At 39.3% G+C, this 17,891-nt stretch overlaps 1 protein-coding gene across 2 annotated transcripts; it reads right to left on the bottom strand.

Annotated features, from left to right (window-relative positions):
- Positions 1-916: 916 nt before the first annotated feature.
- Positions 917-15,492, bottom strand: LOC117513293. Of its 2 annotated transcripts, XM_034173539.1 has the most exons (7): positions 15,452-15,492; positions 14,198-14,391; positions 9,765-9,875; positions 9,553-9,609; positions 9,266-9,436; positions 1,443-1,556; positions 917-1,132 (listed from the first exon to the last, which is right to left on the bottom strand). In XM_034173539.1, exons 2-7 carry the CDS (start codon positions 14,366-14,368, stop codon positions 1,064-1,066), a joined length of 693 nt encoding a protein of 230 aa, XP_034029430.1. In that variant the 5' UTR covers positions 14,369-14,391; positions 15,452-15,492; the 3' UTR covers positions 917-1,063. The 2 variants fall into 2 exon arrangements, with proteins under 2 accessions (XP_034029430.1, XP_034029429.1); XM_034173538.1 differs by lacking the exon at positions 15,452-15,492 and having other exon boundaries at positions 14,198-14,470.
- Positions 15,493-17,891: the final 2,399 nt, after the last annotated feature.

Genomic DNA, 17,891 nt, shown 5'->3' with positions numbered 1-17,891 from the left:
CTGGTTCTCAAGACCAGGTACCTAAGTGGCTCTACTCTCTCTTTTTTTTACTTTTTATTTTTTATTTTAAAGATATTTCGGTGTACCTTAGTAAACACTAGTAGAGTTCCACCTTAGATTTGGAATGTATAATAGAACCTTACTGAATTTTCATATCAGTATGATATACTATATGACTATGATTTGACACAAAGTGCAGCAACAGTGAAAATTAAACATTCTTAAACAGCACAGTGATTAATACCACACTCATTTTGCACTCATCATAAGGTTAGGACACTGTGCCCTCCAAAAGTATTGGAACACTTGGAATTTCACACATTTTAATTTGTTTATGCCATTTTAAATACAAGAAATACAAAAAAATAAAGAATAAAATTTTCTAAAATTATCTTCCTCAAACTCAAACTGAAAGCAGATCTCTAAAACTTGATAAAAACCTGTAAATAATAATCAGTTTTATTGCCAGTTTTCTTTAGACAAGTCAGGGGATGGAAACATGAACATTTCCAAGTCACTGAATATGTCTTGGACTTTATTTACATCAATTATGAAGAAATACAAAAGTTTCTTTGACCAAAACATCAAATCTAGGCTTGTATCTCAAATGTGCTTTCTGTCAAATTGTAGCTGAACTTTCAGGTCTTCTTTTTAAGAAAATCCTCCTCTACACCACTTCATCAGGAAGGTGGATTTTATATTTTTAATTAAGATAAGAAGATAATTTTAGAAAAAAAAAATGTATTTGAAATGGAATAAACAAATTAAAAAAGTGTGAAATACCAAGTGTTCCAATACTTCTGAGGGCAACTGAGAAACACTGAGGAGCAGCATCTTACATTTCATATATCAGCTCAGTCTCACTTTTTTTTTCACGCTTGATTTTGAATGTCATGTAATCCCATTATTTCAAAAGTACAGGGGTATATATATGCCTTTATTCATTATTCAAGCTGGAAAATGATTAAAACAATACAAGATTATAGAAGCAGTAAATATTTTAAACATGAGCAATCACAATGTTCTATTAGTGAATCTACAAGCAATATGTTGTGTTGCTCATTTAAGCACCAGGACTGGTCATGATGACTTCCTTCAACTGCGTCTGCTGATTCTCAGGATATTTGCCGACCTGTTGAAGGAAAAAAAAATGACCAAAAACCATCAAGAATACACAGCTTTTTGAATATTCATTGGTTTTTGCAGCACCTACTACCAATACCCCATTTATCCATTATTTGAGGCTGTTTTATTCTGTTTTGAGGACTACAGGTTTAGGGGTACATGCTGGTCAGGCCACCAGTCCATCACAGGAAAATTTAGTCACCTCTTCAATACTTCACCCATGGCGTGATGTGTATTTTTTATTGATCAATAGGCTGCATGTCTTTTGAATGTGGCAACGTAAGCTCAAATTATGTGTATTTTGCCTTTGTTCATACCTCTCCATCCTTTTTGATCAAAGCCTTGATACCCAAAACAGCCAAGCTAATATTGACACACAGCTGAAGAACAGCCAGAATGATCAACGTAGCATCCATGGAGGTCAACAAACTCTGATGAGAGAGCAGTGAAAAATCTGTTATGTCAGCTCATTAAATAATCTGGAATACAAAATGTAAATTGTAATACAAAATGTAACATTTTAAACAGACACTTCTACATAGTCACGTCATTGACTGGCTGTGTCCCAGTGCAGGACGCTTCTCAGGACTGTGTCTTAGAAAATTCTTCAGTCTGCAGCCCTTCAGACACAGTGGAGGCCAAAACAAATGATCTGAAATGAAACGGTCTAACCTATGGAGCGTTTTGCTGTTGCTTCATTTCATTTTCCGCTACTACCTCCTGTGGCTATGCAAACCTTGACAGCTGCATGTGCCAAGCTAGCGTAGTGGGTTTAACCCATAGTTTAGTAATAATTTTTCAGTACTTAAATATACTTATTAATATTGCTTATTTGCAATTGTACATACAGAGCCTAAAAGTGTCCTTTCAGGGGTTTTTTTTTGGGGGGGGGGGGGTTGTAACTTTACAAACCTTTTGTCTTGAAGTCAAAGAAAGACCTTTATGGACGGTCACAACAAAAGGTCATTTAAACAATTGGACTTTATTAATTGTAATACTACTTTTGTTGTTTATTGACTGTTTTATCCTTGTCCAGAAGATTTTTCTATGTTGGTTGAACTAAGAGGTGTTTAAGAGATCTCCTTGCAGAACATAAATATGCAATTAGAGTCAATAACCAGGACTATCCAATGGTGAGGTATTTTAATACGCATCATAATGCCAATGACTCTCTCCTCCGAATTGAGGCTATTGAACATACCAAACCTCTTACAAGAGGAGGAGAATTGAAACTAAATCAAAGAAAGGCCTTTTGGATTCACAAGTTAAAAGCATGTGTCTATCCTGGACTAAATGAGAATTTTGATTTGTCCTGTTTTCTGTAACTGTGCACTGAAGGGGGAGTCACCTTTTTCTCTGGAGGCAGGTTAGTTCTCTGCTGTCCCGCCAGCTTCCCACACCTGTGTCTGGTTGTTTTTTGTTTGTTTGTTTGGTTGGTTGGTTTTTTGTGCTGTGGGGATGCCTAGTTTTTACTTCCTTTTTAAGTCAAGTTTGTTTGTCTATAATTTTTTATGAAAGCCCTGAGGAAGACCGGGTGTATGGTCGAAACATGTTGGCTTGGCCATTAAAATAAAGGCCTTTTAACACCTCCTTGTGCAGCTCATATTTTTGGAGTGCCTGGACTGCATTTGTTTTTGTTAAAAGTTGTTGAAGTCTAAACAGAAATGCAGGCTAATTTCTAATTTTTTTTTTAAGTATATTTTTTATTCAAGAAAGCACAAAGTAAGATGCATTTAAATACAATATCTTGAATTGGATTTGTGTTCTTTTTTTTAACAAACAAAACCCACCCACCCACAACACCCATATACTGCTGTAACGGAGAGAAAAAAAAACAAAACACATATAAGCATAGATAGCAAAGTTAAATAAATGAACAATACAATAAATAATAAATAGATTAAATAAATAACTAAAGGGAAAAACAATAATAATGATAATAGTAATGCTAGTAAGAGTTGAATTGTCCATACAGTGATAAAGTTGAGGGGGAAAAAAAAAAATTAATGACAGACAATGGGGGCATTACATATTCAAGTACATGTCAATAACTGGGAAAGATCAAATATATATCTCAGGGCTCCATAGGTTTACGGAAGGGTCTTGAGGTTTTTAAAGTACTCAATCAAAGGGTCCCACATCTTGTGAAATTGTCTTGTTGAGCCTCTAGTGAAGTATTTAATTTTCTCTAATTTCAAGAAAAACATTAATTCAGTGAGCCAGACAGACACTTTGGGTGGTTCAGGGGATTTCCAATGTAAAACTATATTTCTACGGGCTATCAAAGATGCAAAGGCAAAAGCGTTCATCTTGTCAATGGGTAGCATGTGCTCATCAGCCAACACTCCATAGATGGCCATATCTGCAGACGGTTTGACTTTGGTGTTAAATGCATCATTTAGTGTTTTACAGATAGATGACCAAAATTCAGTTAGCTTAGGGCAATTCCAAAACATATGGGTCATATTTGCTGGAGCAAAATTGTCATCATAAATTCTTGAGAGCTTAGATTTGGTGTAGTAAGTTTTATGAAAGACTTTGAACAAATATATCCAGGAATTTCAGAGCCAAGTTCTTCAGACCATGCAGTTCTAAGCCCATCTAATGACGTTTCCTGAAGAGAGGTAATTATATTTGAGATGTTTGCGATATGCCTCCTGAAATGCATAGGGTTACGCAAAATCTTCTCAAGTCCTGAGTCTGCTGGAGAAGTAGGAAATGTTGGACTCTGGCTTTGAACAAAATGACAGAACTGAAAATATCTGAATAGGTCAGATTTTTGTAAGTGGAATTTGGCAGAGGTCCGTAAAATTGGCAAAAATGCCATCTATATAGAGGCGGTCACGTGCATCCAAACCATTCCTCCTCCATAAAGTGAAGGTATGGTCTATTCTGGCAGCAGGGAAAAGGTGATTATTACAAATAGGGCTGTATATAGAAAAAATATTTTAGTTTGAAATGTTGTCTGAATTGTATCCATATCCTCAGAGTAGAAGATACCACAGGGCTAGAAGTGAATTTAGAGGGTGAAAGTGGTAAACCGGCAGTGACCAAAGCAGGAAGTGAGGTAGAGGTACAGGAGTTTGCCTCAATCTTACACCAATCTAGCTGTGGACTCTGGCACCAATATATGACTTTTTGAATATTAAATGCCCAGTAGTAGTTTCTCATATTAGGTAGTGCCAGGCCACCCTTGTCCCTAGGCCTTTCTAAAAACTCTCTGCGGATTCTAGCATTTTTATTTGCCCCCCAAAAAGAGGAGATTAATTTATTTAAAGATTGGAAAAAAGACTTAGACAAAAATATTGGGAGACACTGAAACAGGTACAAAAAACGGGGAAAGACATTCATTTTTATACAGCTAATTCTACCTGGAAAAGATAAATAAAGACCAGACCATCTCTTAAAATCAGCTTCCAATTTAAGCTAGAGGGGTTTAAAGTTCTTTTCATAGAGATCAGAGAAAGCACGGGTGATGTGTATGCCTAAATATTTAAATCCAGACTTTGATATATGGAAAGGGAATGCATTGTCTGGTAACTGAAGAGCCAAATTATTAACTGGAAAGCATTCACTCTTAGAGAAGTTTAATTTGTAACCAGAGAAAAGCCCAAAGTCGTTAAGGACATTGACAATATTAGGAATACATGATAATGGGTCAGAAATATACAGAAGTAAGTCGTCAGCATATAAGAGATTTTATATTCGGTTTGGAACCCACGAATAGCAAAGATATTAGGGGTTGTCCTAAATTTAATTGATAAAGGTTCGATAGCTAATGCAAATAAAAGTGGGCTAAGGGGGCAGCCCTGGCGTGTACCTCTTGAGAGAGAAAATAGTTGGGAAGATATCCTGTTTGTACTGATGCTTTAGGAGATGCATATAATAATCGTATCCAAGATATGAAGTTTGAGCCGAAGCCATATTTCTCCAATACAGTAAATAAGTAACTAAATTCCACTCTGTCAAATGCTTTTTCCGCATCCAGGGAGACAACAACTTCAGGAGTCTCCCCGGATGCAGGAGAGCAAGTAACATTTAAAAGTTTACGGATATTTGTGAAGGACTGACGACCCTTTATGAAACCAGTTTGTTCTGTTGAGATGATATTGGTGGTAACATTCTCTAGTCTTGAAGCTAACATTTTGGCTAAAATTTTAACATCAACGTAAAGCAAGGATATAGGTCGATATGACCCACAATCATTTGGGTCCTTGTCTGGCTTTAAAAGAAGTGAAATGGAAGCCTCTGTTAAAGTTTGTGGTAAATGGCTCTGAATGAAGGAGTGATTAAACATTTCAAGTAGCAGGGGAGCGAGTTGAGGAGAGAACTTTTTATAAAACTCAACAGTATAGCCGTCCGGCCCAGGTGATTTGCCACTTTGCATTTTATGAATGGAGTCAACAATCTCCTGTAACCTTATAGTTTCTTCAAGGCTGTCTTTGGCCTCTGTATCTACTTGTGGGATATCAATGTTGTCTAAGAAAGTCATCATATTTGATTTATCTTGTGGGGAAGAAGATGTATATAGTTTGGAGTAAAAATCTCTAAAAGTGTTATTTATCTCTATTGGGTCTACGGTCAAGGATTGTGATGTGTTACGTATTGGAGGTATTAAGCGAGACACGGATTTACACTTAAGCTGGTAAGCCAGAAGATGACCTGCTTTATCCCCATGTTCATAATAATGTCCTTTTAACCAAAGCTGGTGTTTTTCTGTTCTTTCTGTTGACAATAGGTCATATTGGGTTATCAGTGCAACCCTTTCTTTATATATCTCAGGTGTTGGGGTGGTAGAATATTGTTGGTCAATGTGTCTTATTGATTCCAGGAGTTCTTTTTGTTTTCTCTCCTTACAACGTGAAATAGAATAAGAAATAATCTTCTCTCTTATAGCGACTTTAAGCGTTTCCCATAATGTAGATGGGGATATGGAGTCAGACCTGTTAAAGTATATGAACTCATCTATTGCTTCACCAATGAATTCACAGAAGTGACTGTCTGATAGTAGGGATGTGTCTAATCTCCAAACTCTTGGCTGTGTAACATTTTGAGAGAATGAAATATCCAAGGAAACTGGTGCATGATCAGATTCGACAATTGCAGTATATTCAGTTTTCTTTGTAAAAGGGAGAAGTGTCTTTTCAATGAGGAAAAAATCAATCCAACTATATGTATGATGAACGTGTGAAAAGTAGGAAAATTCCTTTTTGTGAGGATTAAAGACCCTCCAAGGGTCAACACAGCCTGCTTTGTCAGCAAACTCACCAAGAGCAAGAGACATTTTAGAGCATGCCAAAGTTCTAGGGCTGGAGCGGTCCATAGCTGGGTCCATAACCATGTTAAAGTCACCAGATAGAATAAGACTGTTTAAGTTTGGGAAAAGAGAGGTGAGTTTATGTATAAAGCTAACATCATCCCAGTTTGGAGCATAAACACTTGCTAGTATTACTGGAGTGCTAAATAGCAGCCCAGATACTATCACAAATCGCCCTTGGGGGTCTGAGATGGTTTGGGATGGTGTAAACAATATTTTTTTATGGATCAGGATGGCTGCCCCCCATGCCTTATTATTGAAGTTAGAATGGAAGCTCTGTCCAATCCAGTTCTTCCTAAGCCTGATATGATCTGCTATTTTCAAATGTTTTTCTTGTAAAAATATTATTTCTGCGTTTAACCTCTTTAAATGAGAAAATACCTTTGCTCTCTTATTAGGCCCATTCATTCCTTTCACATTCCAGGTAATGAAACGTGTTGACGTTACACCTATATCCACCCTGACATTATTTGTGTCATGCGACATATGACATGATTAGAAATGAAAAGCAGGTTGTGCACCCCAAAGCGTCTGTCAGTAACAAACAAAAACATACTAAATAATATAAAAAAGCAGTATAAAATCTCTGCTCAGTAGAAAAAAACAATAACACTTTCATAGGAATGAACCCCCCTTTAACCCCAAACATAACATAACCTATGCCCGCCCCCGGAACATGGGCAGACTGCAGGCTCTCTTCTAACTCCTGGACCTTCCGATACACCCTCTCCTTCTAAACTGTGAAGAGCCTATGACCATTTAGCAGTGATGGCTTTTATTAGTTGAAACCATTTCCATGTTAAAATTTAAATGAAAAGCACAGTCAAATATGCTGCTGACGGTCCTTCAGTCACGTTCAACACGTTCAATGAATAAACAAAAGGGAAAAAGGTCCGACCACCATCAAACATTAGCAGAGCAACAGCCAGCAGGTAAGCTATCAGTCGACCATTATCTCCAAAAAAATAAATAAATAAATAAAACACAGGTAAAGGCACTTACCAAGGGAAGGTGGAGAAAAAAAAAAAAAAGGGAAATGATCCGTTAGATACCATAGTCCTCATAACCAAGTAGACTGACCAAAGTAGACGTTGACGAAAGTTCGAATTCACAGACATGTCAAACCGTCCTCCAAACAGTAAAACAGCTTCCTTCCATCAAGTATGCATAAACTGTCCAGGTCCTATCAATCTTCTTTGCCAGCCACCTGTTGATCATAGTAAGCCTGTGCCTCCTCCGGTGTGTTGAAATCGTAGGTCTTTCCCTTGTGGAAGACTCGTAAGACAGCTGGATAACGCAAGTGGAATTTTATACCCTTCTTGTAAAGTGCTTGTTTAATACCGTTAAACCCAGCGCATTTCCTCGACAGGGCAGCGCTGTAATCTGGATATATTCTCAGTGTTAACGCCCTGGTAGGTGATAGTGTTCTGCCTTGCCCATTGCAGTAATCGTTCCTTCTCCTGGTGCCTTTGAAAACTCACCACAAAGGGACGTGGGGGGTGAACAGCATCGTCGGGTTTTCTGCCCACTCTGTACGCTCACTCCAGCACTGGAGCAGAGTCAAACAGTGCATTGCCGCCGGTGATCTCCATAAACATGTTCGCCACGAAGTTAACAGTATTCTCAACACCCTTGCTGCCTTCTGGAACATTTATAATCCTCAAGTTATTGCGGCGTGACCTGTTTTGTCAGAGCACAAACCAAGCATGAAGTCAAAGGAACTGTCTGTAGACCTCAGAGACAGGATTGTCTGGAGGCACAAACTGGGGGAAGGTACAGAAACATTTCTGCTGCTTGAAGGTCCCAATGAGCACAGTGGCCTCCATCATCTGTAAATGGAAGAGGTTTGGATCCACCAGGACTCTTCCTAGAGGTGGCCACCCATCTACAGTAACGAAGAATGCGATGGTCACTCTGTCAGAGCTCCAGCATTCCTCTGTGGAGAGTGGAAAACCTTCCAGAAGGACAACCATCTTTGCAGCAATCCACCAATCAATGACCCCAAGCACACAGCCAAGATATCAAAGGAGAGACTTCAGGACAACTCTGTGAAGGTCCCTGAGTAACCCAGCCAGAGCCCAGACCTGAATTTGATTCGATTGGAGCCTGTCCCACCAGTCATATGTCGTGAGGCAGGGTGCACCCTGGAAAGGGCCCTAGTCTATCACTGGGCCAAATATGGACAGACAAAGCATCCATGGTCAATTTAGAGTCATCATTTCACTGAGCTTGCATGTTTTTGGAAGTGGGTGGAAGCTGGATAACCTGGAGGGAACCCACGCAAACATGGGGAGAACATGCAAACTCCACACAGAAAGGACCATTTGGTAAGCGAGCCCATAAGAAAAACCTGAACTTAAGACCAAATACTTATTTCTGTAATTTTGGGGTGTATTGAATGTTGCTTGTTAAGGGGGAAAGTATGATCTTCTAATTTAGTTTTTGCATATGGATGCATAAAATTACTTATTTTGCCTTGTTCAGTGTTAACACAAGTCCAGATGATGGAGTGTGCCAAAGTATAGGAGTCTATGTTTGTGCTTTACATAAATTAATGTAATTCTTCACATTAAACAAAAAATGTGAGTCATCTCAGCTAACAACAATGGTGGGGCTTATTGTTGTAGCAGTCAATGTATGTACCTAAAATGTGTTTAACAGGTCTCTGGCTATATGTTGAGGTATGCTTTGTCTATGGGATATTTTGGCTATAAAATCTATATTCCAAACATCTGAATGGAATATACGTAGATTTGTGATTGTTTGTGATTGATTGTTTAATCAATATATTTTTTCTAAGTGCTCAATGGAAATTACTCTTACCTGCACAAGGAAGGCCACATTAGCACAGTTGTCACTGTTATAGTCACCGCTGTATTTGAGCAAAGAACACATCCAGAGGACAGAAGCATCACCCAGGTCTATGGCATATAGCGCAATGCCGGTAATGGCAAAGATCGCTCCAGAAATGTTCATAAACACAGTGAAGCCCACCTGTGAAGCAAGATTAAAATGTGAAAGAAAACTCCACATTGGTGTCTCATTTGTTGGGGTTTGTTCTACCACTTTATTTTTGAGTAAGTTACTGGTGGTTGGGGGACTTGACTTACCAAGCAAACAGTAGGACACTGCCCGGCCAGAAGAGACAGGATTCCAGTTACAATGTACTAAAGAGGCAGCAGCAAAAAGCTCATATCAGTAAAACTTTGTGGAATATGTTGAATCTTTTTAACACTTTTATCACAGTGTCACTACTTTTGCAATGGTAAATATTTGTGTAGCACTACCTGAATTGAATGTTAACACAGCAATATTCATTTACCACACTTCCCAGCCAGTAAGCAGCACCCAAACTGGCAAAATCCCCAGAACGCAAGCTTGTTCTTCCCGGTCCAAGTCCAATGTTGAACAAACCAAACATAATCTGTATAGTCTGTAAAAGATTCAAAGCATTAAAATTTTTCACCTAAAATAAAAAATTTAAAAAATACCCAAATGGTGTGGTCACAAAAGAAATTGGTAACACAAATTTGTATCAGGCTAGTTTGGGACAAACTTGCAGATTTCCAGTTTACAGTAACTTCCTTGTGCTTCTAATTTGTTGTCAGTTTGGCATCAATATCAATCATTTTGCTTGGGGTTACTACTGAAGATCTTGTATTGGATCCACATCTTGATTTGGTAAAAGTTTTACGCCGATACCCTTCCTGATGTAACTCCAGATACATGGGGCATGGATGACCTAGAACCATGGACTTTCTGTTGAGCACCACTGTGCTACGCGTTTTTAACATCACAAGTGCAATATTAAATCTGCAGTAAAGCCATTAATTCTTCTGTAGCCTATAGCAACCCTTTGAACACAAATTAGCTGAATGTGGATACATTTTTGACTTAGCAACATGGCTGAGTGAGTCATTATATCAACTGAACTAAGTTAACCAGTATTGTTGCTAACCAAATAAGTTCATTATTTCCAGAGTTTATTCTTTGTATTATGCAGCTAGTATAGCCATCACCATATTTGGCGTCTTGTCATCACTCATTATGTAACATCACTACGCAATGCTGCAGGCACATAAATTTTTTTTTTAAGAGTTTCAATTTGTGTTGAATTGAAGACAATTTAAATTTAAAATTTAAATTGTTTTCAAAATGTATTCACATTTTCAATACTAATATTTCAAATCTTTCGAGAACATGCACAGTAAATTTTGTAAAGTATACAACATTTGGTCCCAGTTCAAATCAAGTTAAATATACTCTATCACAGTGCTAAATCAATTCTATCACTGGGTAAAATCACCTCTATCACACTGTGAATGACTCTTATTGGAGTTGAAAAATGTGATTTGACAAGACAGTAGAGCTGATTTCACTCTATAATAGAGTGTATTTAACTCTAATTGGACTTGGACCAATGTTATCCTGGCAGAGTATATTATACTCTACAAAATTTACTGTGTGACTATCTTAGGATCACCAAATCTTAGGGGACTGTTAGCAAAGACGATTGCAGCCGCAAGACCAGATTGAAAATGTCTGACATTCCCTCAAATGGTAAATGGACTGCATTTATATAACGCTTTTCCATCTGCATCAGACGCTCAAAGTGCTTTACACATCAATGCCTCACATTCACCCCGATGTCAGGCTGCTGCCATACAAGGTGCCCACTACACACCAAGAGCAACTAGGGGATTAAGGACCTTGCCCAAGGGCCTTAGTGATTTTCCGATCAGGCTGGGATTTGAACAGAGGATCCTCTGGTCCCAAGCCAAACGCTTTAACCGCTAGACCATCACCTCCACTAAAAATGTCAGCAGTGACAATACACATTTGATATTGACCCAAATTATTTCATAGTTGACCAGCAGGGCAGCAGGGTGGCTTAGTGGTTAGCATTGTTCCCTTCCAGAAAGAAGGTCATGGGATCTATTCCCACCTGTAGCCTTTCTGTGTGGAGTTTGCATGTTCTGCCTCTGTTTGCGTGAGTTGAAGATGAGTAAGTGAATGAGGTGACCAGCATTTTACTTGTAGCCTAGCAGGAGCACAAACATTTGCTCTGAAATGTGTTACAACGCTTGTGTGACTAACCCATAGAGAAAAAGAAAACCATACAACACACACACTAGCGTGGACATCATCATACATTGAACCAGCCATTACAAGTAGCTTGGGTTGCCATCCCTTTAAAGAAGTTACACAGTTTAAAGACAGCAAACTGCTTTGTTTTCACTAGAAGAGGGGTTTTTTTGGGGGGGGGGGGGGGGGTAGCAGCTGTTCAACCCGTTTACTGGCCAAATGCAAATGCTTTAGCATCAGAATCATCACAAGAACACAGCAATTACCTGGATGACAAGTCAACTAAAAGCTTCAAACAATTGTAGTGATAAATATATAAAGATTAAACAACTCGAAGCCGTGCATTACACGGTTTGAATGCACGACGCGGAGTCTGAAACACCGCAAAGTGCATTCAAACCATGTAATGCACGGCTTCGAGTTGTTTAATCCGCTTATACCACGGTCCCACACAGTGAGCTAACACAGAAATATTTATTTAAGTTGACAGAACTTGATAAAAATGTGTGAGTATTTGGGACTATTTTATGTTCTGTCTCTGACGCGCGAGTCTGTGGGCTCGCGCCGCAGCGGGCCGCTCACACCGCCCCTCCTCTCTCTCTCTGCTGTGTCGCGCTGTGACAAAAACTCTGTCAAACAGGTCCAGAAACTACGCTCGCTGTTTTGATGCGGAGCGCTCGGCCGTCCACAAGGATAGAACCGTTCTCTTCTTCTTTCCCGTCTTCACTCTTGTCAAGTTCGTCCGATGTTAAATCTTTACGCTGTTGCTTTTGCTGTTCTTCTTGTTTGCTCTCCTCTTTCCATTCCTCAAACGTTTTATTTTGGCCAACAATATTAAAATTCACTTGGAAATCCATGTTTTATCGCGTTTCTGTCATTCACTTGTAAAAACAGCTGATCTGCGGCGTTTGGTCCGTTGCTATGGTGATGACCAGAGCGGAGTGATTATTACAGTGATTTAACTCGCCGAACTACGTGTGCGTATATACGAAAATAATGCACGCCAGTTAGACATGGAATTCTCACTGACCATGGTATAATCCATTTTAATGCACATAAACACAGTGATGAGACTCATTTACATTATGTGGAGTTAATTAAATAGAAGGCTAATGGAGTACCTATAATGATAGATTCTTATTCAAAATGCCAATGTAATTCCTTTCATAAGATAGCGGATGAAACAATCGCTGAAACAAGCATTATAGTCCATGAGTCAGTAGTAAATTCTGGCTAAATGACTAAATGATTAGTAAATGGAGTACTTTTGACCATGTTGAATGCTGGGTTTCCAAAGTCCAAACGTCAAACAAGTTCAACATATATTGGACTCTGTTCTCAAGGTCAGTCATCCAGACATTTAACCTCAAGGGTTTTGTCAGTGAAAACATCGCCGAACTCAATACAAGTACATGTAATTTGGTCACTTTTCAAAGGGGTCAGACTCATCTATAAAGTCACTTTAATGTACAAAGGTTAATTTCAGGTCAGCTTGGTGTATAAATCGCAATGATAGAACATCAGCTCACCATTAGAAGCCAGATGTTTTAATTAAGCAGTTGGATTCCCCTGTTTAATTAAAGTAGTTAAAAGGTAAGACCTTAAAGTCTGCTGTCACAGAGACAGGAAGCCATCGAGGGAGATGCCAGAATGGGGGTAACATGGTCAAACCATCTGCTTCATGTCAAAAGTCTGGCAGCAGCATTTTGAACCAGCTGGAGACCCCTAATGCTGGATCTGTTCTCCAGGTGATGCGTCAAGCTCAGAGCAACTGATTTCAATAGAACAGCATACAGACGGAGCGTTTTCACCAAGTGTCCAGTCATAAAGCACAAATGCTCACCTTCAGATCGGTCACTTTGCTGAAGCCATGTAGCACCGACCTCGAGAATATGACATATGTTACCCCATAACGTGATAACTAAGCATCACACATGGTGCAGACTATTCCTTTTTAAAAATCCTGTTAAGTCATCCAGTAACTTGCATCACTTTTTCCCAAAATTGGAGCAACTTTAACTTTTGACCCTTGTAGAAACTGAAATTGATCTTTGTCATCATTTTCACTGATCTTACCCTGTAACTCCATAATATTCAGTCATAGATAGTGCAACCTATACCATTTTACAATTTTTATGATCAGACAAATTATGTGGTGTACTTTTCAATATGGTCGGAGCATTTTTTAAATTTTGACCTCTGTAATTCTTCATTGACTGCTACCTGGCTGTAGCTTCCACCCTGGGATAGCTGTCATACATTTTTGTGTAGGCCATGGTACACTGAGGCTGGTTTGTAAGTGTCATTTAGTCCCCTAAAGTGGTACAGAAAACCTACTCGGCCCATGGGCTATGATATGAATCATGTGTCAATATGTAGACCTTCATTTGAATCCTGCTCATGCTGTTTTTTTGGTCAACACACTTAATTTACAGTTCACACAGCTGTAAAAGAGTACTGGCCTTGACTGGGGAAGTAACTGGTGCCCCATTTGGGGGAGTCATGGAGTCTCATTCACTTCACGTGACAGAACTTGTAGATAAGCACCGACACCTCAAGGCCTACATAGGACTTACTTCTTCTACATGTTCTTTCTTCTACAGAGTAACCCCTTATACTAGCCTTTAATATGCACTGGATTGTAAATAAATGGATTTTAATTCCACTCACGCCGAGTGCTGCAGTGACACAGGGTTGTGTGAACCTGAGGCACCGTGAGCAGCACTCTGCACTGCAGCAAAGAGCCTTCAGCAGCTGGCACAGCGGTGGAAGCATATTCTTACTATCAGCTGTCACAGTGTAAATGGTTAACGCTGCATCTTTGGTGACAGCCGCTGGCATCCTTCAAACTGCTGCTGACACACCTGTAACATGAAATGGAGACTTATTTTGTTGACATATAACACCTGGTTTCATCCAAGTCAGAAAAAAATAACTGCCTTTGAGTGAGGTGATGGATGAATATTTTCACTTAAGGGTAGTCTCTTTGTGTGTGTGTGTGTGTGTGTGTGTGTGTGTGTGTGTGTGTGTGTGTGTGTGTGTGTGTGTGTGTGTGTGTGTGTGTGTGTGTGTGTGTGTGTGTGTGTGTGTGTGTGTGTGTGTGTGTGTGTGTGTGTGTGTGTGTGTGTGTGTGTGTGTAACAATGGTAGGAATGTCTTAAAATGTCAGAACCTACAAAAGTAAACAGTGAGTCAGAGTTATCATTCAGCAACCATATCAAACCCAAATATGCAGAAGGATTACAGCCACTTCTGCGTTTTAGGGAACTAAAAGCTACGTTTTTAATCATTTTTAAAAATTGCATTAGATTGTTGATATACAAAGTCCAAAATGTTTGAGGCTTTGGATGATGAGCTACACTCTGGAATAATAAATGAATTCATTTATTTGGCACACACAGGTCCAGAACAACAAAAAACTTACAACGAAAGAGAGAAAGAAAATAGTCCAACAATGCACCCATGTGCCCTAAAGGGTGTAGGCAGAAGAAAAAAACTGTAAACGCCTACCCCTTAATACTAATACTAATAATTATGCAATAATATTATGTTGTCTCCTGTCTGTTGGTTGTGTCAGAATGGAGGACTCTCTACTGCAAACCGACTGTCGATGGGTGCAAATGAAGTAACCTGAACACAGAGCAGTCAAAAATCAAAATTGAGATCCAGACTAAATGTTTTATTCAGCAAAATATTCATGATCCAATCCACCATCATAGAATAAAGTTGACAGTTTCAGATAATTAGGACCTCATTTACAGGAAATCTTTATTCATTATACAACTGTTATGTTTCTCCACCGAGTCCAACTTTTGTCAGCTACAGTGAAGCATATTCACATTTATAGCAATTTATCACCTGATACAAAAACAGACTCTTTGCAAAAATGTCAAAATAATCAAGCTGGAATACACAGAAAACTCACCTGTCCCAAGATCCAACCTGTGACTGTCTGGCTGAATATCTGGGGAATATTTAGAAGGGGGAGGGGGAGCCATTGGACAGCTTCAGAATAAAAGCATCATATTTACAACGTTTTCATCTGAAATGAGGAGAAAACATGAGTAGTAAACACCCGAGCAAAGTGACGCTGTAAAATATGGGCTTATTAATAAATTTGTAGTATGTTTTTGTTGTTTTTTGCAACTTCTAAATGTAGAAAAATCTTGCTAGATATTTATTTGGTTTCTGGGAGTGGTATTTGCTGTACGGATTTTCTCTCTGTACTTTTTAACTCATAATTTTTTGGTTTCCAACTACAAGATAAATTTGGCATTTTTTAAATGATGTAACCCTTTAGATGCAGGAAACAGCAGTCACTCAATCTCAAGGTCAGTTACCGTGATGAGTCAGTGAACTCAAGCTGCTCATTGGCATGCTGTATTTAACAAATCCAGATTTTTGTACCTACTTCCTCCATCCTGCTGGGACTGAAGCAAAGCATCCTTTCCTTGTTCATCTGATGGATGGTGACGTACCAGTAATTCACACAGCCTTACATCTGGCAATGATACATTCCCTAATGACTATTTAAACATAACCTTTAACATTACACCTCAGACATGCTCTTGGGTCAAGTAATTTAGAAATTATTATTATTCCCACCAACAGGAGTATTTTGGAACAGTGGTGGTCACCAACCCGGTGATCACCCATCCTTCATGTTGTCCAACTCACTGCTCCACCTACTGCTAATTCACTAGGTCAGGTGAACTTAGACAATCAAGAAACACTACAAGTGACTAATCAACTGTGGTTCCAGCAGGTATAGATACACAGAAAATATGTGCGGTAGGTGATCTCCAGGACCAGGTTTGGTGACCTCTGCTTCCCACATTATGTCTGTGTAACTCTTTTAGCTTTGCACACCACAGTGTTCTGCAGGCTGCCATCTGCCTTTTATTAAGGAGAGGCTTCCATCTGTCCACGCTACTATACAGGTCAGATTGGTGAATTGCTGCAGAGACGATTGTCCTTCTGGAAGACTGTCCTCTCTCCACAGAGGAATGCTGGAGCTCTGACAGAGTGACCGTCAGGTTCTTCGTCACCTCCCTGACTAAGGCCCTTCTCCCCGATCACTCAGTTTAGACGGGCGGCCAGCTCCAGGAAGAGCCCTGGTGGATCAAAACTTATTCCATTTAGGGATGATGGAGGCCACTGTGCTCATTGGAACCTTCAAAGCAGCAGAAATGTTTCTGTACCCTTCCCCAGATTTGTGCCTCAAGGCAATCCTGTCTACAGACTACTCCTTTGACTTCATGCTTGGTTTGTGCTCTGACATGCACCGTCAACTGTGGGACCTTATATGTAGACAGGTGTGTGCCTTTCCAAATAGTGTCCAACCAACTATATTTACCCCAGGTGGACTCCAATTAAACTGTAGAAACATCTCAAGGATCATCAGTGGAAACAGGATGCACCTGATCTCAATTTTGAGCTTCACGGCAAAGGCTGTGAATACTTATGTACATTTGATTTCTAGTTTTTTTATTTTTAATAAATTTGCAAAAATATTTTAAGAAAATCTGTTTTCACATTGTCATTATGGGGTGTTGTGTGTAGAATTTTAAATAAAAAGTTAATACCATCCATTTTGGAATAAGTCTGTAACATTAAAAAATGTGGAAAAAGTGCAGTGCTGTGAATATTTTCTGCATGCACCGTGCGTGTGTATATATATATAAGCCCATTTCGGCCGCTTGTACCCGCGATCTAGTTCTTTCAGTCATGACCCAACACTCATGACCATAGGTGAGAGTAGGAACGAAGATTGACCAGTAGATCGAGAGCTTTGCCTTTTCGGACAGCTCAGCTCCCTTTTCATCACAACAGTACGGCAGAGCGAATGCAATACCGCCCCTGCTGCGCCAATTCTCCAGCCAATCTCACGCTCCATCGTCCCTTCAGTCGTGAACAAGACCCCGGGGTACTTGAACTCCTCTTGGGGCAAGGCCATATTCCCTACCTGTAGTAGGCAATCCATCGGTTTCCTGCTGAGAACCATGGCCTCAGATTTAGAGGTGCTGATCCTCATCCCAGCCGCTTCACATCAATAAATCCAGTTTGTTTCAGATTCACACAAACCAGTTTAACTGCTAAATATGCCTTAAATTACATTTACTATTTTTATTTAAAATTGCATTAGTCTCACATGCAATGACAAATGGGTAAATTGTCTAAGTCAGCCTAAATATTTTTCAGTGGACAAATATTAAGTTAATGTCCCATTCCTGTTTATTCCATATGGCACTACTGCAGCCTCTTTCACTCAGTCACTTTCCAGGTAACACATTTAAGTCTGTGAGGGTTCAAGGGTCAGGCTTAGGGAGGATACTGGAATTGGGCCTTCGGACAATTTTGCATAA

This window comes from Thalassophryne amazonica, chromosome 7 (genome assembly GCF_902500255.1).
Source record: "Thalassophryne amazonica chromosome 7, fThaAma1.1, whole genome shotgun sequence".
Taxonomy (NCBI): Eukaryota; Metazoa; Chordata; class Actinopteri; order Batrachoidiformes; family Batrachoididae; genus Thalassophryne; species Thalassophryne amazonica.
The sequence above is the reverse complement of the archived record's forward strand: the minus strand, read 5'-3'. Positions and strand labels throughout refer to the sequence as shown.